We start from the raw sequence: 25,185 nt of genomic DNA on the forward strand, positions 1-25,185 counted from the left end.
GTTTCAATTCATTACATAGGTTCTATAAAAAGATGCACTCAAGACTTCATTTTTTAAAGACAACTTCAGAAAAGTGTTTAATTGTCGTAAAGTGTTAACTTTAGAAAAGTTAGTATTCAAGGAAACAAAGCAGGACAGCATGAACATAAATACAGTAAAATATTTCATATTAGGACAATTCAATATTAAAATCATCTTTAAAGTGTCAATTAGGTTGAGTACCAAGCATTGCTGAATACACCCCCCCTTAGAAATAGTACAAATATAGGTTTCTTTAGAGGCTGGACTTGTCCGGGAGATCCGCGACGAGTGCAGTGTTCTTTCTGTAGATGTAGGCGTTAGGATTATCATCCAGCTTCACCAGCTCAGCCAGCGATGACACGCAGGGATCGTGATCGACGAGCATCTTGGGCAGCTGGCTGGATTTCTTGTGGATGCGGGAGGAGCGGCGCACAGGTGTCAGAAACTTGAGATCATTAATGTTGCTCTTTCTCCTGGATGCACTCGTGCCGACCTCGCCTTCAATTGTTTTTCTGACACTGAAATGTTGAGAGAATCATTTTGTAAGAGTTAAGAACGAAGTGGCTCAAATACTCAACTGAATAGATTTGCTAAGACAAAGTTGACCGGCTCACCTTTGCAAGTATGGCGTTGTTTTCACGCTGTATTTGATCACTGATGCATCCTCCATCTCTGGAGTCGTCTCTATCACGTCGTCATCATCACTTTCTACATAATCCATCTCCACTTTCTGATCATCGCTTTCTTCTGCTTCATCCTTCACCTGCTTACCAGCATCCTCAGGCATGTCAATCTTCAGTTCCTCCGCTTTACATTCATTTATGCTGTCCTCCATTTCACTGTTGCATTTATCTGTCAAACCTGTGAGTTCTTATCAACACAAATGACAAATATGTAAACAAAGGCATCAGATATTTAAAGAACTGCATAATGCTGATTATTTTACCATTGCTACATCTCGATGGCGTTTCCATGGCCTCCAAGGCATCACAGAGATTCACAACAATCTATAAAACAAAGGGAGATCTTTGATGTTCAATATTATACATTTTAATCGAGCTAATTAGAGGATGAAACCATGCTCCATTTCTGCTTACATCATCCACTCTGTCTTGTGACTCAGCAGACAGATCCCCATCAGAAGTTTCTAGGTCTAGTGTAGTGTTCATGATCACTGGAGTTTGGCTGGATGCTGTTGGTCCTGCCCTCTGAGTATCTCCACAGGAAATAGTGCCTACAGCAGTGTCAGCGTTGTACATTTCCAGTCTTGGCTCAGGCATGTGGCGTGCAGCAGGCTGAGATTGAAGTTTGACGACAGGTTTTGTAGAAACGTTGGTTTTGGAGGGCTTTGCTGTCGACATGGCTGGTCTCTTGAGAGCCTTACCCTTTGAAGCCAGCCACTCAGCCAGTTTTGCTCTGTAGAAAGCACACAAATAAATTACCTTTTTTTTTTTTTTTTTTTTTAAATTGTAATATAGCAAACATCGCATGTATGTGTGGAACATCTTACTTTCTCTCTTCTGCAGTCTCCATAGTAAATCTGTATTGACTGATAGTGTTTGAGGCAAGAGGCTTGCTGACCTTCTTGTCAGGTTCTGAAATCTGTGTCTTTGGGTTGTGAGTCCCACCTGCCTTGGTGGGAGCCACAGTAGTGTTTCTAGAGCCAGCAGTGGTTAGTGTTGCTGGGACGATTCTTGCAGGCGGGCGAGCAGAGGAGAATCCAGCAGGACGACGACTGCTGGCAGCAGGCTTGGAAACCTGAGCAGGTCCATCAGACACAGACTTGGACCTCACTGGTGCAGGTTTTTGAGTACCATGTCTCTGCATCTCAGCAGCAGATTTGGACCTTCTTCTTGCCATTTTTCCAGGCCTTTGGTTCTCCATTTTCAGTGCTGATGGGTTAGGATCCATCATACCTGCACTTGCCTTCCAAATAGACCCAATTTTTGACTGGACAATCTTTCCTTTATACATTCCTAGAGCATTCCTTGATAACGACACAGCAGCTGGTGCCAGTTTCTGGGCCTCAGGCACTGACCTAGTGTCAGTTTGTTTAGCCTTAGCTCTAAGGGGCTGACTCTTTGGTAGGGTCTGCTGTTTTGGGCCATTTTTCAGTTGGAATGGCACAACAGATGTTTTCTCTCCTTTTATAATTAACTTTCTTTCATGTGCAGGCTGGGCATTTTCCTTGTTTTCCTGTTACAAAAACAACAACAACATTACATCATGATATCTTCTAAATTCAAGATGGGCTTTCAAAAAAATGTCATGTTATGTCAGCTTACTTTCTTACTGATGTGGTTCCGTCTTGAAACTGCAACTTCCATTGTGTAGCCCCTCAAAACTGCTTAAATCAGTCAGGAATGCTGGAATGTGAGCAAAGCAAGGAATACACTGCGTGATTAGTTATTAACATCATCTTGCACGCGAAGTGCTCGAAACTCAATAATTTAGTAAAACCGACGAACTTAAACTTCACTTTACGTGTTGAATACGCATATGCAGTACTCTGTCGTAAATTAACGTTAGCTAGCTAATATAACCTTAAAGAATACAAGTTGGACATAATGAAAATTTGCCGTTAGTCTCCGATAGTGGGCTAAAGTAATGCTTATATATGAAACACTGACTTACCCCTTCGTTATAATCTTCCAAGAAACCCCTCCACCTCAGCCCCACAGCTCAATCTGAGGGAAAAACACGCCTCGTTTTGCTTCTTCAGGATTTGACTTGGCGCTGCAGCGCTCCAATTGGCCACCTCTGTATCGCGAGAAACCAAAACCAACCAATAAAATATCTCCAAACTAAGCGCGAGAACAACAGATAACGTTATTCTTCCAGCCCTTAGGTTTTTATCCCCCCTTCTGTTTAAATGTTTGAACCCAAATAAAATTCCTGTAATACCGGTCCGTGCTGACCGATACACACCCAATGTTGCCCTTAAAAAAAGAAGTCGAGACAGTTAAACACCAGCTGTCAGGAAATAGAGTTGGAACAAACGAATACACGAGAGTGTGACTTATGAAAGCCTCTACTGTATTAAGCGGTGCTTTTATGTCAGTCTTCACAAGCCTTTAACTTTGTTTTCTGCACAAGTACATAAAAGCTAATTATCTTTTTAAAATAAGCATAACAGTCAATGACTGTGTGTGATATATTAATATTACGGATCCCACGCCTCAGCACAAACACAAGATACATTTGGGATTATGCCTCGGCATGTTTTCAGAGTTTGAAAAGACCGCTGAGGATTATGGGACAGAAAAGAAACGCGCGCTCATTTGATGCACGTTATTTTCCAAGTCAAGCTACTCAATAACAGCCTTCAGAATAAAGTCGTATGAGCACATAATGGCATATATTGCATACCGAGGCGGCAATTTATAATTTTATCCATGCATTTGTTATTTGTTTGCTTATATGTGTCGCGTTCTAGGCATTTTCATTAGGTCTATTTAAATTCATAAACCTTTTTTGTGCGTAAGCTAGAAATATAGAGTAGTTTTTAAAAAAGCCTTGAAAACTGTAAAGAAGTACAGTAGTTTTTGAGTTGATAAAGAACAAAAATCTTTTTCTTAAAAATACTAAAAGTATTTTATAAAATTATATAAAATTATTACCCAGTTAGCCCAAAGTATTTTATTTTGAAAGCACAACTCGGAAGCTCTTTTAAGCTTCCGCTATTGACGTTAGCAGTTCTTTTGCTACCCTCTGAAAATAAAACGATTTTTATAAAAAGGGTTTCTTTCGTAAAATATATAGAATGCAAAATCACTGCGCTGTGCCGAACTGTCCCAGTGGCAAATCTGACCCTCAGCCCCTCTTCCGGTTCCCGAATGATGCAGAAAGGTAACTGATGTTAGCATCGCAAACAGTAACCCCAAGCTAGCAAGAAGTGAGACTTTGTTATAGAGGAAACTATGGCACGCTTTTTGCAACCTTTGCATTTAACTGTTTAGTACCGTTTTTATTCAAAAGCATTTGGTAGTAAAAATGTTCGTAGGTTTGCTTTTTTGCATATTGCTAAGCACATCTGGAAGATCACGGTTTGTCATAACAGTTTGGTAAAAGCAGTGTTACAAGATTTAAGCAGGGTAGGAAATAAAGTTTTAAAAATGTAAATATCAACGAGTCAATGGCAGTTAGGTGTTCAAACTCACCGGCCAATCCTTGTAAAACTTTAATTAGTGTCTGAATTCTACCAGCAGCTTCTATAGTTTGTGAGACATATAGTCTCACAAAGAAGTATCATGTGCAGTATCCTGTGTAGAGCATGTTGGTTCACTTAGTATACAATAAAGAACTAATTGCCGATCTCCTGCATCGTTCCTCGAGAATACACAAAGCTATAACGTTGAATTTGTTACTGGAAGCTTTTGAAAATTGCCTTGTGTGATCTATATGCACTGAAGCTTCTGTGTGCATTCATAGCTTTCATATTCAAAACATTGTAAAAGCATCTCTTGTAAGACAGTCACTATACTTCTAACCCAACCTAGCAATTGTTTCCAAATTCAATAAAAATCTGTTTTTCAACATTGTATATTCAGTCAGTCTCTGTATCATTTTAATATCTGCAAATGTGCAATAAAGGATCTTGTTTAATTAGTATACAGTACTGTTGAAGTTTGTCCACAGTTTGGTTCCTTGTTTCAGGTCCAAGAAGTGGGCTGAAAAATGCCAGAGGCAAGACCTGATTGACAGATCACCAGAGCACCTGTACAGATACTACAGAGTTTGTGGGAAACATTTTGAAACGTCTTTGATTGACAGTGTAAGTACTATTGGTCCAAATTGTCCGTATTACAAGAAACAATGGAGTTTTCAGTCCTTATATAAAATCTGAAAAAATAAATTGGGGTTTCAGTTTATTTTTGTTGTAGTTCAGGTTTTACCTCATTAACGAGGTCATCGTATGTGTTTTGGTTACAGGATGCTCAGAGTACAGTGCTGAAGGATGATTCCATACCAACTGCTTTTGATATGTCAAGCCAACCTCAGAATGGACAGGCGAAGCGCACTAAACCGACGGTGGGTTAAATTAATCAGAAGTGTTCAGGGATTCCCATCAGGGATGCGAATCCCTGATAAAGTCAGACATTTTTAATTATTGATGATCTATTCTGGTTTTGCAGTATACTCAGGCTTTAATGCACCAAAGTTAAAAGAATAAATATACATGAAAATATATTTGATATAGAGCATACCAAAAACTAAACGAGCAAACCATCTTGGTGGATGGGAGGATAAATAGAGGAATATTTGTGACAGAAATGCCTACCAAAAGCAAAATGAGATAAATGCAGTTACATGGGGCACGTGACATTTAGTGTGTGTCAGCACAAAAAGAGAGGAAGAGGAAAAGCAGTCATTCTGTGCTCTCACAAAGTGAGAGAGGCATTTTGTGTTTGCATATAAGGGGTGAAGATAATAGTAGCCGTTGCATGTTATACAAACCAAAAAGAATGAATAACTACTGTATTTTTAACACAACGTGGTTCAAAAGATAGTCAACAGTTCTTGTATGGAGCAATAAGAGTGAGCAATACAGCTCCAAAATTATATCACGATATTTCCATCCTTCTTTTCCACTGAACTACTGTCAGTTATGACAGACTGCCTAATTTGTAATGTGAGTCTACTGACACACGGCCCCAACAGCACCGTTATAGTGCGATAATAAAGACACAGGAGTATATCCAGTGACAAATGTAAGCGTAGGCAGTTTTTTTGCTGCACATTTTAAGTAGAAAATAACTGCGTGACACTTAAACAGTAACTAAAGTAAACGTCTAACTCTTCAGGAGCCTGAACAATATTGTAACACAATAAAACTGGAAAATATTGGGATTAGGATGCTGTATCTTGGGCTGAGCTTTTTAACCAGCTGCTTAAAGCCCTGCATGTCCACCATTTAACTGCAACAGTAGTTTCCATGAGCCTTTTGGTCTTCCTGTCCTATGGAGTGTAACTCTCTTGTGCTCCAGCAGTGCTCGGTGGAGTCATTTGTATATGATGGTGTGTTTTTAAGTAATGTGCTTTGTTTGTAGTGAATGATCAACAGAGGCTGACACGCAGCTCTCAGACATGTCTGCGCTTGTCTCATGGTTGCACAGTATGAAATGTAAACGCATGGCTGTGTTATAGCAATGAAGTCGAAAAATGACTTTTTTTATATCACAAAAAATGTATACCAGCATTACACAAATGAAGACTTTATTCATGTTTAACATTATGTCTTTAAAATTGAGGAAAGATTTTAATATTCATTACAAAGACAGCTGAGAAAGGACACATACCTTTATTCATAATTAAACATCTGGATCTTGTAGTAATAGAATAGAATAGAGTTCAACTTTATTGTCATTGCACATGTCACAGGTACAGGGCAACGAAATGCAGTTTGCATCCATCCAGAAGTGCTTTAGCCATGATATAGACATATTACAATATATATTAGCAATAATATAGATATGTAAGTATATTACAGAAATGGGTCTATTATGGTATGTTATAATGTACACGGTATGAAGTATGTTGTGAATATTCTATAACTATAAGTATGTACAGGCTGTAGTGAGTACAAGCTATGAACAGGATATAAATATGAAATAAAAAACTATACAGAAACATGATATCTCATGTTTCTGTATAGTTTTTTATTTCATATTAAAAAAAAAAAAGCATCTCATTACAGCATACATCTGTAATGAATTCCGAAAATACAAGAATTTGGTGCAGAACTTTGAATTTCTTTTGAATTTTCTTTAATTCACACAGGTTTGAAATTGGACATATTTGATTAAATAGCAAGTTTCACCTTGACCACATGCCTTTGGTAGTCATTAACAAGCATCTAGGATAGTTCTGGTAGAATATTTGATCACTCTTGGCAGAACTGGTTGGCTTCCTGGCATGGAGCTGTTTTTTACTACTATAGTCCACAAATATTCAGGAGGGTTCAGTTCTGGGCTTTGGGCCTTGCTTTTATCCATGAAGGAAGACATTCTCATGTGTGTCAGGAATCACTGTGCTGTTGATCGTACTCTGTTTAGCCACACCACAGTGCAATATCATCAACACATCAACATGCACACTCTCTTTCCTTTAGTTCACTGGGTTTCTACTGTGAATAGCTTACTCTACTAAAGCTGGGAGACTTCTGTAATATAATTGTGCTGCAAGTGTTTTGTTTCCTTCTTTTTGTTTGGTGTTATCTTCACTAAAGCTAAAAACGTGTCTGAATAACAGGCACTGCTTTTTATTTAGCACAAGCTCCTCAAGCTGGGCAGTCAGTTAAGTACTCTGTTATTCATCTTAGGAAAAGGACACTTTAAAAGAATTATTAAAGGCCTAAAATTACCATAACAATCATGCATGTTTGTAAACTTCTGACCACATGTGTATATTATGATTGTATCTCAGTGGCATTTTAAGTGGTATATATTAACTCTTTTTTTATATCTTTTTTGGTAGACCAAAGACAATGAAATGGAAAGCAAGGGAAGGAAGAGTAAGTAGAAACATCAACACACACACAGATATTTATTAATGAAAAATGGCACTATAAACATCCCACAGGCTCATTTGTTACAGAGGAGTTGTTGAGTTTTCCTTCAAGCGTTTCCTTTTCTTTTTCAGAAATGAAAAAGTCTCAAGCAGCAACAGCTAAGGAAGACATCCCGACGTTATCAGAGGAAGAAGAATACAAAGAGTATCTGAAGTCATTATTTGAAGTCCTTCTCCTGCTGGGAGAGCAAAGCATTCCTCCTATGGGGCCTGCCAATAATAAGGACCAAGGCCTTGGGTCCAGCAGCTTTCAGGCATTGCTAGATAATCGCATCATGTGTGGAGATGAAGTCCTAAAGAAGAGGTACAATGACAACAAGGAGTGCTGCTCCACCGAACAGCTGAATCAGCTGATTGAGGTGTGTGAGAAATTCGTCCGCAGTAAGCTTGTGGAGGAAATTAAACAAAGCAGTTTTTTCTCTTTACTCACTGGTGATCCAGTGAAGATCTCGGGAGAATGGCAGCTCCCTGTCTTTGTTCGCTACGTGGACGAGTCTAACTTTCAGAGGGAAAGGTTTGTCGGATTCTTGAACTTCGAAGGAGATAGAGATATCCTTGCAGAGAAACTGCTGTCTGAAATGACTGACAAATGGGGGTTAGATATGGAAAAGTGTAGAGGACAAGCTCACTCCTGCTCAGGGACGCATTTTAATCAAATAAAAATATTGGCTGCCAAACTAATGGAGATGCATCCGAGGGCTGTGCTCACACTGAGCTCCAGTCAGTCCTTGAACATGTCGCTGGCCAGTGGGATGGCTCAGTCAGGGGTTCAGCTTGTCATGTTTACCTTTAAGAAGATTGAGTCTTTTTTCGGTCAGTCAGCGTTACTGCAGCTGGAGCTCGAGAACGCAATTTCGATTTTCTACCCTGACAACGAGGAGAAAGCCAACGAACTGAAAGAGATCTGTCGCACCGGATGGACCAGAAGAAATGATGCGTTTGAAGTGGCAGTGGATATCCTGGAGGCACTGCTACTCTGTATAGACAGCGTGCATGACAATGAAGATATGAAATGGAGTGATCAAGTCTCACAAAACGCTTTAGAGATTTCAAAAGCACTGACCGACTTTGAGTTCGTGATAGCGTTGGTTGTTCTGAAAAACGTGATGACGCTCACCCAAGCCTTTGGGAAAAATATACAAGGGAACGCAACAGAAACCCATTTAGCTGCAGCCAGTTTAAAAGCTGTGTTGCATTCTCTGAAAGAGGTGTCTGACAACATCGACGTGTATCACGAATTCTGGAACGATGAGGCTCTTACCATAGCTGCAACCATGGAAATTTCAGCGAAGCTTCCTCGGTCGTTCTTGAGGAAGCATCAGGCAGAATGTGGATCCATGCGGCCAGAGAGTTACTACAAGGAACACCTGTCTGTTCCTGTGGTGAATCACACCATCCGAGAAATGAATCGACTCTTCTGTGAAGACCACCTGAAGCTTCTCAGGTGTCTGTCGCTGATCCCTGCTGTCATAGAGCAGCACAAATCCACAGAGCCCGAAGAGGTGAATGTGCAGGCATTTAATAATGACATCCCAAATGCAGGAACCCTTTCTGCAGAGTTGCACTGTTGGTGGGTTAAATGGAACAAAAAGGGGAAAGGTGAGACTTTTCCCTCCAGTCTCCATGAAACACTGCAGCTGGCTGACGTCAAGTTCTTCCCAAACATGCTGGCGGTCTTCAGACTGATCGGTGTCCTGCCTGCCTTGGCTTTAGAGGACAACTGCAACGTGGCATACAAGCGCTTCACAATGTACATGGAGAGCACGCCTGACAGATTTAAGTCCAAAAGCCTTGCTCTTTTGAACATTAACTATGATGTTAGGTTTGATCTGGATTCATTGGCTGATACCTACGTGAAGACATACCTTGAGGTGCAGCAGGAGTCGTAGTCGGGAATCACGCTCAGCGGAGCAGAGACAGGTGTTAGATACTTCCTAACACATACAAGCGTCGCTGTGCTGGCTCCAGAAACTGAAGAAAAAATGACAAGTTCACCATCTTGTTTTGCCGATGACGGCCCTCCCTTTACAGGAAAACGGCCTCCTGTGCTGCAGCGTGGCTGCTTGGTGAACGTTGAGTGCAGCCCTGAACGCTGTTCAGGTTTTGTTTTTGTTTTCTTACACAGGTTTCCATAATTTGGATGCATTTTCTTTGTTAAAAAAAATAAAGCCATAAAATTATTCAGACGAGTGATTTCTTGCTTGAACATATCCCCTTTTACTGTGGACATTTAAAACAGCAGAAGAAGAATTTTGGCATAGTTCTTTATCGCCTTCTTCTAAATAAACCCAGTGTTCACTCCATAATAATTTAACATCAGTGACTCTTTTATGGGCGGATAGGTTAATTGGAAAATCCAAATAGGCACTAGGTGTGAATGTGCGAGTGAGTGTGAATGGTTGTCTGTCTCTGTGTGTTGGCCCTGCGACAGACTGGCGACCTGTCCAGGGTGTACCCCGCCTCTCGCCCTATGACAGCTGGGTTAGGCTCCAGCACCCCCCGCGACCCTGAAAAGGGTAAGCGGAAGCAAATGGATGGATGGATGGACTCTTTTATAGCCAAACAACTTGCTGGAGTGCCTGTAGAATTGTATATATAACCTAAAAGAAGACAATTAGGTCAATTACATGCTATGTTCATTGTAAATATTACTTATAAGGGTAAAAAGCCAGTAAAGTATACTTAAGGTGAGCCATAGTCATCAAACCTGCTGCTGTGTCCTCAGAAGTCTGGACTCTTGAGTGTACTTGCCAAAGAGGAACTAGCGAGCATGCAAGGACAAACTCTGCACTTTAAACTGACAAACGCCGACTGAAAAAAAACAACTCCCGGCCAATTCAAAGGCTGATTACTTTGATGGCTAAGGTCGAAGGATAGAATTAATTCATGATGCAGCACAGAAACAATTGAGTAATTAAAAATGTAAATTATTAGATATGTCAAATTTGTATTAATTCTTATTTTGGAAAACTATTCATAAATGATTTATTTCCACATTTTATTTAATGAATTGTCTGGCGTTTCACAGACAGGAGGTATTTCACTGAAATGAAAGAAACAATCAAATGTGCTCAAAGAAAAGGAAGCGCCAAGTCAAATTCAAAGAGTGTTCAGTTAGAACAAGAAAAGTACGACACCTGTGCTTGATGTTTGTGTAATGCCATTTTATTGAACTGTACCAGTAGCTGATGCATACGGAGGATTTTAACGACGCCATGCCAAAAGTTGTGAATTCAAACCTCGTTTATTTGTATATCCCAACAAAACAAACCTTACTTTTATTTAATTCCTGCGCGCATTTTCAGGCTACATCAGAATAGGGAGTAAGTCATCTTGACAATAAGGCTCTTTGGTCATGGTATTCTGCCCTCTGCTGGTGAATATTTTTATTGCAGCACTCAGTTCCTGGTTGATGGGATAACACGCTTTTGGCGACTTTGGCTCAGCACGCAGCATCAACTTTTGAAAGCATGGAATTAGTAGGTTCTTAGTCTGGCAAAGAGGCAATAAGCGAGAATAACAGTGAAAGTCAACTGTGTTGGTTGCAGGTTTTGCCCAAGGCATGACTCTGTAGACTGTCCTACAGGTTTGCTCACAGTAGGCTTGCCAGCTTGCAACCGCCAGCTAAGCTAGCTAACTTGCTTGCTAGCTTCATTGCAATCCAAAATGACTGACTGCTGCGCCGCAGCGAACTGTGATTACCAGCAGCGGGGATCCGAAAAGACCACTCCACTTTTTAGCTTTCCATTGGATCCGGAGCGGTAAGACTTATGCTTATTTCATTGAGATGCAGCTAGAGAAACGAGTCGCTGAGCATGCAGAATAAATGTGTTGGCTACAGGCTGTTAGCACTGGCGTTAGCCTAACATCATGTTGGCTAATAGTGACACAACTCGGTGGAAAATGGCGCAGACTTAACGTTACTCCTGAAAGAAAAGTCCGTGTGAAATAACACTCCGGTCACTCGTTCAGCCTCAGAAACGGACACCGACGTGAAAAACGGCCTTTTGGGAATTTCCTTTAAGTTCAGTCATTTCACACACGCTGAGAAGCCTTAGTTAAAAACTTTTTTTTGTGCTCTATTTAAATCACCATCAGTGCACAGCACTTACCATCCCAGCGGTGCGGCAATATGAGAATGACTCGCGTTAGCTTAGCACAATTAAAACACCTGTAATTAATAATGCTTTTGGTGGTGTTTTGGTTGTTGCTCACAAAGCTGCGCAGTTCCATAGTAATTTTCCATCGCAGCTCATTGTGTAGCGTATAAATATTACAATATTTAAGCAGTGTCCACGTGATCGCCCTGTGAATTAATAGTTATCTCGTCCGTCCTTTTAGCTTTTTGTTGTCGTGAATCATAACTGGCTCTGTTGACCGACTTACAAATAAATTCGAGAATTAATAAGGACTGTGGCTGAGTGACAGATGCACGCTAGCTGACTGAATCAAGGTACAGTGTCTGTGGACAGGAAGTCCTCCATGCCAGAGGAAATACTGCCTACTAGCAGATCATGAGGTCTAAGACATATTTAAAGGAGTTTGCCTTCAGCTTTGGCTTAAGTGTAAATAAGCGCCCATCTGATGTCAAAACAGCTAATAATGCACTACTAAAGCAATTTAGTAGAGATGAATAATAATAAGGCTGTGTCAGAGGGAAACGAGCGCATGTGAATCAGCCACGGCAGTCATTCACACTTAATTCATTTAATTTGTTCCAGTAGTGCCACCAGTGAGGCAAAGTGCAATTATGCGCTCTGAAGAAATAAAGAATAAAACTGCATTGGCTGTAAGTTTCAGTGTTCATAAAAACACAAGCAGTGCAGTCATAGTTCTGCTTCACAGTGAACAGCGTTGAAGTGAAAGTAAACAGGAGCTGCTTAGGCCAGGTGATCTGAACTGTGCCACATCTACAAGGTGGACCCCAGTTTATTTGTGATCACCTAGCAGCTAGGTGAGCCTGAGCATAGCACGGGAACAGCGCCCAAACACTACACTCCAAATGCTCTTCAGCAGCTGCTGTCCTGCGTTAAGTAATTCATTAATCTATGCGACGTGGGTGTGTGCCACTGCTTCCAGAAATGGCCTCAGTTAAACCACAATGCATAAAATCATGAACCTCATTGTGCCCCTTAAGAGAGCTTTCCAAATACGTGTGTGTGTGTGTGTGTGTGAGAGAGAGAGAGAGGCGGGTTTGGGCGCTGTGACAAACTGTTCATTATGCTCACTGTGAGTGAAGTTCATCAGGGGAGTTGGGTGGGTGACGGCCGTGCTTGGATACAGCGCATAATTAAGTACATCCTAAGACATTTCAATGCTTTGAGAACCCAAATGATGTTTGGGGGCTTTTATGGGTTTTTTGTTTCTGCTCGGTGTTTCGCTGGTGTCCGTTTTACTCTGTATTTGTTTGTGCCTCCAACAACTGACACCTTTGTCCTCTTGTGTTTTGCAGCTGCAACCAATGGTTGGAGAACTGTCTTCGTCCAGATTTGGCTTCAGAACCTCCTGAACAGCTGCATAAGCTTTACAGACTTTGTGCAAAGCACTTTGAGCCGTCTATGATCTCTCACCAGGTGAGAAGCGGGTCTGCTGCTCATTGCTCTCAGTTAAGATCAACGAACTAAACAAAAGGCTCTTTTGCAGTAACACCTACTCGGTTTTTAGACTTTTCCATTAGGTGGTAGAACCTGGTACCGGGTACTGTTTTAGTACCTACACAGCCGGGGTTCCAAGCAAGCAGAGGTTTTTGTGCCACCGACAGAATCCAGAGGGATTGTAAGGATGTAGTATGCAAATGATGTCACAGGGCTTTCAGCCCCACCCACACTGAGGTGACACTCGGTGTGGGGCGAGTAGGTGCTAGTAGAGAATTCCAGTTCATTAGGTACACGTGGGCAGCCTGATATCATACAACAGGAGATTAAAAATCCCCATGTTTGTGCAGCTTATTGATGTCAAACACAAGTGCTTTTTTGCAAGCACATCTGTGCAATCAGCATAATGCAACTTAATAAAACTATAAAAGATTCTTCAGTTTTATCAACACCACTCAAACTATAAGTGCAAAAATCTGCTTTGTTTACAAATGTCAGATCATTTTGATTTCTTTGTTATAATCCCCTGTATTGACATTTTGATAGTAGAGAAATGCATCAGTGTGATGCTTCATATTTTTGTTTGTGTGCATGTTTGTTTTGTCAGAGTTCATCCAGTTGTGTGTTAAAGGAAGATGCTGTTCCAACAATATTTGACGTCACAAGGCCTGCGAACAATCAGTCGACCTACAGCAGGAAGCGAGCCAGAGATCCTGTAAGTGTCTGTCCAGGTCTTTGAATTGCTCTTGTTGGAATGTTTTTTAAATCAAACATTAACATCCTAAAAATGTTTAATTATCCATTTCACCAAACTAGTCAGAAGAGGATGATACTGCTGTGAAAAAGACAAAAGGTACAGTAACTGCTTCGATTCATTTTTTCGTGTATTTTAACGAATGTGCTCGTGTTGTAAACGCTGACGGACTGAATAAGTGTTTTTGAAATCAGTATGTCTTCTCATGCTTAAGAAAACACAGCCGCAGAAGTAACGGAGGAGACGAAAGAAGAGAGCGGATGTGGAGAGAACAGCGCAGCAAGTGAACTGCAAAAAGAAAACCAAACCCAAGAGGATGCAGCCACCTCCAAAGCAAAAGAGACTCTGAAAGTCTACTTTAAGGAAATCCTGGCATTGACGGGATTCAGCATCAACGGTGCAAACATCAATGCCGACGAGCCGATCGGAGGCGCGAGGGGTCAGCGGGCGCTCAGTCAGGTCTGTTTGGAAAAGATCGACAAGAAAGAGATCCTGCAGTTCAGCGAAGGTCTGATGCGAGAGGAGATCCAGAACAGCCTCAGGCTGGCAAGGTTCTTCTCCATTCTGCTTCAGGATGTGACCAAGATAGAAGGAAAGGAGCAGATCCCGGTGTTCATCAGGTCCGTCACAGTAGCTGGGTTTCCACAAAAGCACCTCGTTGGGTTCTTGCCGTGCGACATGGATGGAGAGAATCTGTTTTACATGCTCCTGTCTGAGCTGCGAAACAAGTGGGGGCTCAGAATGGAGCACTGCAGAGGACTCACTTATCTCGTTACAGGTAGCATGTGTCAGAAAATGCGAGATCTCACTTGCCGAATTCTGCAGGAGTTTCCACAAGTCGTGCTGTCGCCAAGCGACCCGTACGCTTTCAACATATGGATCATTCGCTGCATGCCCGTGCCCTCCATCCAGACGGTTGCAGACACTGTAGAGGAAGTGGCCTCGTTACTCAGGAGAACACCAGAGCTGTGCAAGCGACTGGAGGGAAAGATCCAGATGACATACGGGCACATAAAAGGGGAAGTGGACAGGATCAAGGCAGCTATTAGTGGGAACTGGGAATACGGCACTGATGGCTTCCAGACCATGCTAGATATTCTTGAGCCATTCCTGAACTGCATCAATGAGATCATTTCAAAGGTAGATGAAGACACTGCTGAGCAGATGGCCAAGCTCAAGCCCATTTTGAAGAATTTCAATTTCATTATGACACTCGTTGTTCTGAAGAACACCCTCTGCTGTGTGAGCATACTCAACTCAAGTCTCAGGGGAATAATTAGCATCAGCAGTACTTTGCAGTACACAATTTCCAATGCCTTAAAGTTGGTAAGCAAATACCAACAAGAGCTTGCAATATTCCACAGGAAATGGTTTTCAGACGCAGTCGGTCGAGCGAAGAAGCTGGGAGTGGAGGTCACCAAACCGGAGATGGCTCAAGGGGACGCCACCGAGACGCCGCTGGAAGACTTTTACAGAGAAACTCTGAGCCGGCCCATCTTGCAGTACCTCGTCGCAGAGGTGAAGAGAGTGTTCAGCACAGAGATGGTGAGGATTCTCAGATGGCTCTCGTTGGTGCCGTCTTACATGGCCGACCATAATTTCAGCATCCGCAGGGATAAAGTAGCAGACGCCAACTTGAACAACCTCGCGCGGCCCGACACGTTCTACGAAGAGCTCGGCTGCTGGGAAGTGAAGTGGAGGCACGCGAGCAAGCGCAGGATTCTTCCAACCACGGTCTTTGCTACCCTCAAGATTCCAGATATCGGATTTTACCCGAACGTGCAGAGCTTGCTGAGGGTCTTGGGAACTGTTCCCTGCGTAAACGCGGAGGCAGACGTGTATGGTCAATACCACATGGTGCTGGAGCGCTGCCACTCGTACCTGACAGCCACGCCAGATGATCAAAGACAGTGCAGCATGGCGTACGTCTACGTTAACCAGGACGTGCACTTCAGTGTTGAACAAATGGTGGATTCGTATGTCCAGAAGCACCCAGACATCCTACTGATGCTGAAAATGGTGAGTTGATAAGCTGAGCAAATTTCATATCTGACTTTAATCAGTGGTGATCGTTTATTTATCCTGACATGACGTCACATTGGTGCCTGTTTGTGTTACAGGATGATGATACAAAAGAGAAGCCGCCACAAGGTGAGATTATGAAAAAGCAAATCATGAAATAATTTTCTGCTTGTTGTTCACACATTATTTATCAGCCACTGAATATAGTTAAATGCAGCTGTATATAGGAAAAGTGCTCATTGTGCACAATGTAAGTAAGTAAGTGGTCCTGTAACAGAAGTCAACTAAACAGAACTTTATTCACAACAAAATACGGTCAGCATGGTTGGCCTCTGCACTTGAACCAGCTCCATGCTCGGCCTCCTCCAAGAAACTACTGCAACGTACACGAGTCACTGACTCAACAATGTAAGCCAAATATGCACACCATCATTTAGAGAAGCGGTCCCTAACCACCGGGTCACGGACCGGTACCGGGCTGCGAGAGTTGTGGCTCAGGTGTGAAATTTATGGTTTTCAGGGTTTTTATCATTAACTCGCTTTCCCTGGGTCTTTTCCCCTGGTGTAGTTGTCTTATTTAAGAAATATTTACACGTTACCATAGCGTCCAGAGAGCATTAAGGGGCAGAGAGGAGGACGTTACTCTCAGTGTTGTTGGTGCATTTCAGGAGGGCGCTGCTAATAAAGTTACACAATTACACACTGAATTCGCATTTATTATTATATTTACAAAATACCAGCGTTTTTGTCTTGTTGTATCATTTTATTTTGTTGTATTTATCCGCGACACCTTAAAGGCCGGTCCGTGAAAATATTGACCGACATTAAACTGGTCCGTAGCACAAAGAAAGGTTGCTGGTTTAGAGTATAGAGTAATCTCATTATGTAATAAAACAAATTAACCACATTAAATCAACTGTTTGCTATTTAACTTTGGTGACTCCAAATAGGCCTGTTCGATATGATGATATGTATCTGATGACGATATAAAAACATCGTTTCATATCACGCTATCGTTTGTTTCATGGTGTCACAAAATAAACTATTTATGGCAATATTTTATCGTTTTGATGGTCACTGCAGCAGCTATATTAATTTCTTAAAGTTCTCTCTTTCTCTTATATTTAAAATAACCACACTACGGCCGGACAAGCGACTGTTTTTATGTGTTGTCGTTAGCAACAACGACGATAAACCCAGCGTGTGGCTCTGCCGTCCCCTTGTTTATTTTCCACATAAACCTTTCACAATAAAGCTGAAGATCCTGTTGAGTCTTTTCAAAATAAACTAAAATGATGACAAACGGAAAAACCAGTCAAAACAAACCAGGACCTTATTCCTAAACGAGGGGCTGCCTCTGTAGCACGGACATGGGTTGGTTATGAAAAGTCTGACACGGACCAGAAAACTGTACTCTGCAAATTATGCAGGAAGCCGGCCCCCACCTCAGACTCAAACACAGCAAACGTCTTCAACCACCTATGCAGGAATCACGTGAAAGAGTGTGGAGAGAGTTTACGGACGAGAAGCAAAAAAAAGAGCCGTCAGGTGCTCCAGATAACCTCAGACTCAAACGTTAGAGCACGCTTTTTCCCCGCAGCACGCCGTGTAATAAAGACTCACAAAGAAAATGGCTGTTAAAACTATGCTTTTTCAGACATAAGTTTGTATGCTCGACGCCAGGTACATGACGCCCAGCTGAAAACACTTCATGCAAGTCGAGTGTAAAAAAAAAAAAAAAAAAAAAAAAAAATTAAAAATTAAAATTTTTGTGATTATTTATCGTCGTTGGGACGACAAATGTCTTATATCAGGATGTAAAAAATTAGGTCATATCGCACAGCCCTAACTCCAAACTAACTCAATGAGGTTGAAGTGTAAAACTTTACTCCGATTACATTCATTTATATTTCAAATTCAAATTTTCAAAATCAAATCAGAAACATTGTTCCTGTTGTTTCAGTGACTTCCTTTGGAAACCACGCAGAGAAGGACACTGAGGAAGAACTGCAGCTCATAAACCTGGAGATGGATCCAGACAGGCTTGTGGAGATGAAATGTGCAGAAACCGACAGAGAAGCTCTGAAGTCGGCGCTACAGGCTGCAGTGACCTCTGCATACAGCAGCCAAAGCAGGCTCCACGGTGACGCCTGTCCTCCTCAGGATGGAGAAGTCGAGTACGTGACCAAGTCTGAAATGAAAGAAGTTCTCAGTGTGTGCGAGAACGTTGTCAGGGAGGGAATCATCATGGAGGTGGGGAGCTCGTTCTTTTCCTTGTTTATTGACCGCGTTGTGAAGCTGGGCGAGAGACTATCTTCCGCTCTTTCTGCGGTTTGTGGACAGTTTCGATGTCATGCGCTTAGAGCTGATGGGATTCCTCGAGGCGGATCTGGAATGCGATGTCATGGTACAGCGTCTTATGGGAATAGTCACCATGGAGTGGCATCTCGATTTGAAAAATTGCAGAGGTCAAGCGTACCTGGGCTCTGGTGATGTTTCCTACAAGCTGAAAGCCTTTGCTTGCAAAGTGCAAGAGAAGTATCCTCTGGCTATAAGCACACACTGCTCCTGCTATTCTTTCAACACGTGGTGGTCAAAATCCATCCCAGTGCCTGCTGTTAAAAGAGCCCTGGATACATTTGAAGAGGTGTTGATGTTTTTTGGCAGTAGCGTTGCTCTAGAAAAGCAGCTCGACCACGTGATAGACTTTGGTCTCAGAGAGAGCTACGAAAAAGTCCAGGAGTTGCAGGGCAAGTTCTGTTCCTGTTGGCAAGAGAAGCACGACTCTTACGAGGTGTTTGTGCAGATGCTGGAGCCTCTGGTCGAATGTCTGGAGAAAGTCAAAAACAACCCACAGAGATGGAAAGCGTCTGTATCGGAACTAGCTGGAGCACTTCTCCACAAGGTCATGGAGTTTGATTTCATCATCGCCATGGTGGTGCTGAAGAACGCGTCCTCTTTTACCAGAGAGCTGAGTGCTGGTATCCAGAAGGACCAGTTCACTGCTGCATCCCAGCTTTGTCAGATCAGCGGTATTGTGGCCACTCTGAACCGAGTGAAAACAAACATGAAGGTGTTTCACCAGAACTGGTTCGACGAGGCCTGTGCGATGGCACAGAGTCTGAGAGTGCAGATTGAAGTGCCTGAGAACTCTTTACCACGGGACAGCATGATAAAGCCGGTCGGTTATTATAAAGATGGCCTAAGCGTGCCACTGGTAGACAACCTGATCAATACTGTGAAGGATCATTTCTCAGAAGACCACAAAGAAGCTCTGAACTTCCTGTCCCTGGTCCCGTGCTCGGTCACAGTGAGTTACGTGTTTGAGAGCTTGAAATCAAAGCCGCCCCTCTACAGCAGCGATCTGCCCGACGCTGACAACTTCTTCACCGAGCTGTGCTGTTGGAGAGTGACGTGGAAGACCAAAGTGGCGTCCGTGACCATCCCAAGCTCCATATTTCACACGTTACGCCTGCCGCTCATGCAGTACTTTGGGAACATCAACACACTGCTGAGGATTATGTCGGTGCTGCCCAGCACAGCGCTGGAGGACTGCGGCGTTGTAATGCGCCACAAGAAGTTCCAAGAGTACCTGAGGGATACGAATCCCAAAGATAGGTCGCCGTGCTTGGCTCTGCTGCAGGTGGGCACGGACTTCAGCAGAGACTTGGACCGCATGGTGACCCAGTGTTTGAAGGTTACGCCACAAGCCTTGGAGGGTATCTGTCTGGTATGTGCTTCTGTTTTTTTTAATAGTTTGTTTTATTTTGGGTTTCTTTAATGAACACTGGAATAATATACCTCGGTATTCTTACAGGATAAGGAATCCAAGAGCTTCAACAAGAACACTGAAAATAATATGGAAGGTACGGTTGCTGTGAGACATTATGGTTTTTTTTGCCATGTTTCTAATACTTGTCAAAGTCACTGTGTTGTTGTTTTTTTCTCGTTTATTAGTTGAATACATAAAGGTGGAGGCTGAGGAGCTCCAAATCCCCCAATCTCCAGACAAGATGGAGGAGCCCGAGCTGAAACTGGCAGATGAGAATGGGAGCAAAGGTGATAATCGTCAGAGTCTGGCAACACTTTTCCGGCTGGCTGCACTACTGGGGAAAAAGAATAGCACTCTTTGTGAGCTCTCAGAAGAAGACCAAGAACTTTTTGTCCAGGAATTAAGGATGTGTCACTGGTTTGGATGTGAGGGAAAAAACACATCTTCTATAGGCAGTGACGAAATGGTGAAGCTCCTCATGAATGGAATCAGAGACGTCATACTGAAAGAAATACAGGAGTCTCCTTTCTTCTCGCTCATCACAGACAAGGCTGTTAAAATTGGTGACAAGACCCATCTACCTGTTTTTGTGAGGTACGTTGGAGAGTCGGCTCCAAAAGTCGAGCTCCTGGGCTTTCTGCCGTTCGATGAAAACTGCCATGTTGATAGACAAGCGAACAACCTTGCAAAGATTCTCACGGAAGACTGGAGCTTGCCTATGTCGCAGTGCCGGGGGCAGGCATTCATGCAGCTGGGCCCAGGTTATCAAAGCTTGAAGAAAATGTCTTTGGAATTCCTCAGGAGCTACCCGCTTTGTGTTGTGACACCCAGTGAGTCTTGTGGCCTTGCCCATTGGCTGGCGAGAAGTGTGCCTTGCTCATCGGTTGCAAAAATGCTGGATGTTACAGAAGACCTGCTGCTGTTCTTTGACGAGTCTCCGAGTTTGGAAAGACAGTTGGCACAGGCTATCGACGGGCTTTTAAATATGCCGAGGGAGGCCCTGGAGGAAATTCCAGAAACCTGTTGTTCGAGGTGGAAAAAGAGGGAGGACTTCTTTGACATACTCGCTGACACATTAGAGGGTGTTCTTAGCTGCCTAGACGCTGTGAGCTCTACTGCCACAGGTGCCAAATCAATGCATGCGCAAGTTTTGTCTACTGCTCTGAGAAATATGGATTACATCGTCACCCTTGTAATACTGAAGAACGCGTGCGCTCCTCTTCGTAACTGTAGCACTGTTTTTCGCTGTGGAAACCCTGCTGATATTCTCTGTGAAGTGGAAAAAATCCCCTCCGTCATAGAGATTCTCAACAAAATGTTAGAAAATGTTAGCGCTATGCACTCCACTTGGTTTGAGCAAGCATTCCAGCTGGCGACCAGGGTCGCTCCGGAGCAAGTGTGCTTCTCAGAGGAAGCCAACAGCTATGAATCACCGGAAATATATTACAGAGAAAATCTCAGCATCCCTCTTCTGCAAAGTCTAATTGATGAAATGAAGTACAGCTTCTCAGACAGCCACCTAAAGGCTCTGTCAGTCCTGTCGTTGCTGCCTTCTTGCAATCCACAGCCTGTATTGTCCGAGTCCACATACAAGCCTTTCAGTCTCTACCTTACAGATCTACCCGAGCCCGAAGTTGCCGAACAAGAGCTCAACACCTGGGCAGCCATGTGGAGGGAGAACTACCAAGATGTTGCTCTTCCAACATCCATCGCTGAAACGCTAGTCCACCCCGAGTCCAAGAGCCATCCAACTGTTACCTTACTGCTTAGGCTAGTAGCTGTCCTGCCTAGTGTCAGTATGGAGTGTGATCTGATGAAGACCACCCTGAATTCAATGAGGGACCTGTTGAGAAACACTGTATGCAAAGGAAGCAAAACAGATCATGTGATGCTCCTCTCTCACTGCACAACACTAACGAGGCTGCCAGAGGTCATTGAGAAGTGCGTGGAGGTTGATCCAGAGAGCAGCCCATGCCTGTCCCAGGTAACTTTAATACACTCTTCATTTTGATTAACTAGCTCTGCCGTTAATTCATCCCACCAAGTGTTCAAGTCAAGACTCTTTGCCAGTTTGGAAAAAGCTGCTATTTTATAGCTCAAACGACTAATGCAGCCATAGCTGCATTAGTCAAACAAACAAACTGCAAACAACAAACAACTCACATGGTTGTACATTTATTTTCAGGTAATGGAATTTCTGCAAAAACACAGGCTGGACAGCGGTAAGTGCTTTATTGGCAACAAAATATCGGTAGAGTAGTTCTAACAGACACCAAGAGTAGAAATTTGTGTGTGTGTGTTAATTAATATTTGAATACATTTGTTATCTTTTAAATAGCCGCCATTGAAAGAAAACCAGCAGCCCCAACAGAGTCAGATGGCTCCAGTGTAGCAGAGAAAGCCAAAGACGGTGAGGTGAAATCCGCCGAGGATGACGTGATACCGGAGATGGTTCCAGGACCGAGAACAGCCGTGTCCTTCTACGAACCCCAGCTACGTGAAGAAATCCTCAAGGAACTCTGGGACTCTCAGTTCTTCACAGTTATAACTGAGCAATCAGTTGCAATTGATGGTGAGCTCTATGTCCCGTTGTGCATCAGGTACTTGAACAAAGAGGACATCCAGTGTGAGGAAACGCTGGCCTTTATCCCCTTTAGCGAAGACCCAGCCACCCTTGCGAATGCTATCGAAAACGCCCTGTCGGAGAAGTGGGGGCTCAACATGGAGTACTGTAGAGGTCAGGCCTCGCTGAGTGTTGGTGAAGTGGGAGCTCAGATGAGGGCTGTAAGTTTAGCGATAGCTAAGAAATACCCGCATGCCATTAGAACTGTCAGCTCTGCTTTGTCTCTCAACGTGTGGCTCGCTAGGTCTTGTCCTGCCGAAGAGGCAGCCGATGGAGCGGTTCTCATCGGTAAGCTGTTGCATTGGCTCACAGAAGACGCGAAACGCCAGAACAAGCTGGAAGACGTGATCATTCAAGTGTTCCGGCGCGATGAGGGAAAGGGCAACGAGTTGAGGGACAGGCTCATGAAGAACTGGGAGAAGAGTCACGATATGCACGAGGTGATTGTAGATATCCTAGAAGCAATCATGCTGTGCTTGAATGAGCTGAAAGTGGAGGGCAGTACTTCAAACCAGCAACAAGCATCTCAGTTCTTTGACACAATCAGAAACTTTGAGTTCATTCTGTCAACGGTGGTGCAGAAGAACGTCTTGGTTGTTACAAAAAAGCTAAGCCAGTCGCTTCAGGGCAAACCCTTAGATATGTTGCTCGCCGTGAACAACTTGCCTGATGTCAAAGCATCCCTCAGTAAACTGAAGAGTGAGCTTGACAGCCATCACAAAGTGTGGTTTGAGGAAGCTGTTGCCCTGGCGTCTAAACTCCACGTTACGATGTTGCATTCAGCGCTCCTCGAGCCGTTGAGCGAGTTTTACAAAGAATCTTTAAGCATGAAAATTGTAGAGCATTCAATAGCAGAAATCGATGACCTCTTTGCAGAAAAGGTGTTGGATACCTTAAGGTGTCTGGAGATTGTGCCTTACGCAATGTCCAAAGTAGAAACCAGCATTCTTAGTGGTCTTGTGTTCCGCCTGTACAAGGAGGACCTGCCAGATCAGGCCTCCCTTCACTCTGAGATTAAGTCATGGAAGGAGAAATGGCTGGATCCTCTGGCAGGCTATCTTCCAACTACTGTGCTCGACACACTCAAGACGTCACACATTAGAAGTTTCAGCAACATTGAAACTCTCCTCCGACTTCAGGTCATCTTACCGTTTTCAAGGAGGGAGAGCAACTTCAGGCAGGGAAGGAGGAGTTTACAGGAGTTTTGTGAACAGGAAAAGAGATCCCTCGCTGAGCTGCATCCTCTGTAGCGGCTAGCACATTTGAGCAGTGAGAGTCAGTGCGATGTCACCCCCTACCATACTGAAGAACTCGACACAGGTGGAGGTCCCAAGATCTGAACTCAATATTGCTGTGTACATTTATCGATCCGAATTCTTTGAGATTCCCTTTGGTTATAATCATGCAATGTCCTATCTTATGCTTTTTTGGTTTGTTTTTATTCTGTAGTTTGTACAGCTGTACTGCCAAGTGGGACCAGTGTCTTGGCAAAAAAATCAAGAAAACAAATGATGCTCCACTGACAGTTATCAATGCTTGTGTGCCTTGATGCAAAACTAATAATTCACCCCACCAAATCATAACACGGATGTTTAAAGACGTCCCATTGGCATTCAAAAATACTTGTTTTTTGGGTTTGTTTGTTTTTCATTATCAGAAATGACTATACTGATTTTTGTGTCACTGTTATCAGTTGATTCTAATGATTAAATTGCACCCTTGCATTTTACTGGGCACAAATAGAAATGGTTAGCTCCATCATATCTGTTTCCTGTCTCTTTGCAGGAATGAATTTGCTGTAAACTTATCTTTGAAAGAATGTTTCCTTAATAGGAAAACCTTCATATATATTTGTCAAAAAAGTAATAAAATGCTCCAAAAAGATGCTTTGGGTCTTGGACTTGTGGTTTCCTGTCTTTGTACATGAGGTAAGAACTGCTTTAAGCCTGTTGCCATATCAGTGTGTTAACACAAGATGGCGCAATGGGGCCATCAGAAATACTTGACTGGTATGAAGTGACTGATGAATGCTGGGATGTGTGGGGTTGGTTATAATGTGTATGTTTTCTTCTGAGCCAGGTTTTATAATAACTATGCGTTCTTCCTGAAGCTACTTGATGATACATCCATGATTGCTAAATGCTGGTCAGACTGTTGTATTCAGTGGAGCGTGACTTGCATGATTCACTTACTGATCAACAAGGATGTGGGTTTAAAGGGAGGTTTGTTATTAAGGTCATACAACCACTAAGTTATCTGTGGACAGCAGGTAAATGTGTGTTACACAATTTCTGTTTGTCCTCCAGCTATGAGTAAAAGCACTGCAACGCTCGGCATGTAAGAGACTGCCGGCTACTTTCCGCTAGTGATGCAAATCGGCGCTCTTTGCCTGCATTGTTACAACTACGCTTTGGTTAATGTGTGATGCTTTCAGTGTAGATGCATTGTGTAGGTCTGCTGCAGGGCATTGTCTGACTTTCTTGTCAATTATTTGCTATTAATTCCAACATGGTGAAGAAGCAAAAATTTCAAAAAAAACCCTGCCGCGCTGAAAATTGGAGAAACAAGGTTATGTAGCTGTTAGCATTTAAGACTTCGTTTGAGCAGTAGGTTAATACTTTCTGTCTGGCTGTTGGAACAATGGCAATATTGTTGCTCCACATTATAAACTAAATTTAAAGTGGCGTTGCACAATATTTTAATTTCCTCTGGGTTATTCCAAGTCTTCCTGGGAACCTGCTTATTTACTGACAGAATCTATACCGACAAACACCAGAGCTTGTTTCAGATCTGATCAGATTTTCAGTTTGTGTTTTGATTTGACTAAATG

The 25,185-nt window shown here is 42.9% G+C and overlaps 4 protein-coding genes across 5 annotated transcripts; 3 read left to right on the forward strand and 1 right to left on the reverse strand.

Annotated features, from left to right (window-relative positions):
* Positions 1–49: 49 nt before the first annotated feature.
* On the reverse strand, positions 50–4,503 carry LOC309715368 (uncharacterized protein). Of its 2 annotated transcripts, XM_082548423.1 has the most exons (8): positions 4,182–4,503; positions 2,656–2,781; positions 2,307–2,387; positions 1,532–2,217; positions 1,119–1,437; positions 968–1,028; positions 636–891; positions 50–539 (listed from the first exon to the last, which is right to left on the reverse strand). In XM_082548423.1, exons 3-8 carry the CDS (start codon positions 2,346–2,348, stop codon positions 275–277), a joined length of 1,629 nt encoding a protein of 542 aa, XP_082404549.1. In that variant the 5' UTR covers positions 2,349–2,387; positions 2,656–2,781; positions 4,182–4,503; the 3' UTR covers positions 50–274. The 2 variants fall into 2 exon arrangements, with proteins under 2 accessions (XP_082404549.1, XP_082404550.1); XM_082548424.1 differs by lacking the exon at positions 4,182–4,503 and having other exon boundaries at positions 2,656–3,203.
* LOC309715367 (52 kDa repressor of the inhibitor of the protein kinase-like) lies at positions 3,684–9,770 on the forward strand. The gene is made up of 5 exons (XM_082548422.1): positions 3,684–3,870; positions 4,678–4,795; positions 4,954–5,052; positions 7,498–7,534; positions 7,663–9,770. Exons 1-5 carry the CDS (start codon positions 3,785–3,787, stop codon positions 9,477–9,479), a joined length of 2,157 nt encoding a protein of 718 aa, XP_082404548.1. The 5' UTR covers positions 3,684–3,784; the 3' UTR covers positions 9,480–9,770.
* Positions 9,771–11,256: 1,486 nt separating this feature from the next.
* On the forward strand, positions 11,257–18,145 carry LOC309716225 (52 kDa repressor of the inhibitor of the protein kinase-like; the record flags this gene model as incomplete). The annotated part of the gene is made up of 8 exons (XM_082549903.1): positions 11,257–11,351; positions 13,043–13,163; positions 13,792–13,899; positions 14,001–14,037; positions 14,153–15,957; positions 16,059–16,089; positions 17,924–18,047; positions 18,124–18,145. 8 exons carry the CDS (start codon positions 11,257–11,259, stop codon positions 18,143–18,145), a joined length of 2,343 nt encoding a protein of 780 aa, XP_082406029.1.
* A 56-nt stretch (positions 18,146–18,201) lies between these two features.
* LOC309715365 (uncharacterized protein) lies at positions 18,202–24,239 on the forward strand. Its single transcript, XM_082548418.1, has 5 exons — positions 18,202–19,690; positions 19,778–19,826; positions 19,918–21,716; positions 21,918–21,954; positions 22,071–24,239. Exons 1-5 carry the CDS (start codon positions 18,314–18,316, stop codon positions 23,603–23,605), a joined length of 4,797 nt encoding a protein of 1,598 aa, XP_082404544.1. The 5' UTR covers positions 18,202–18,313; the 3' UTR covers positions 23,606–24,239.
* Positions 24,240–25,185: the final 946 nt, after the last annotated feature.

Source organism: Aulonocara stuartgranti (assembly GCF_965226115.1).
Source record: "Aulonocara stuartgranti genome assembly, chromosome: 10".
Taxonomy (NCBI): Eukaryota; Metazoa; Chordata; class Actinopteri; order Cichliformes; family Cichlidae; genus Aulonocara; species Aulonocara stuartgranti.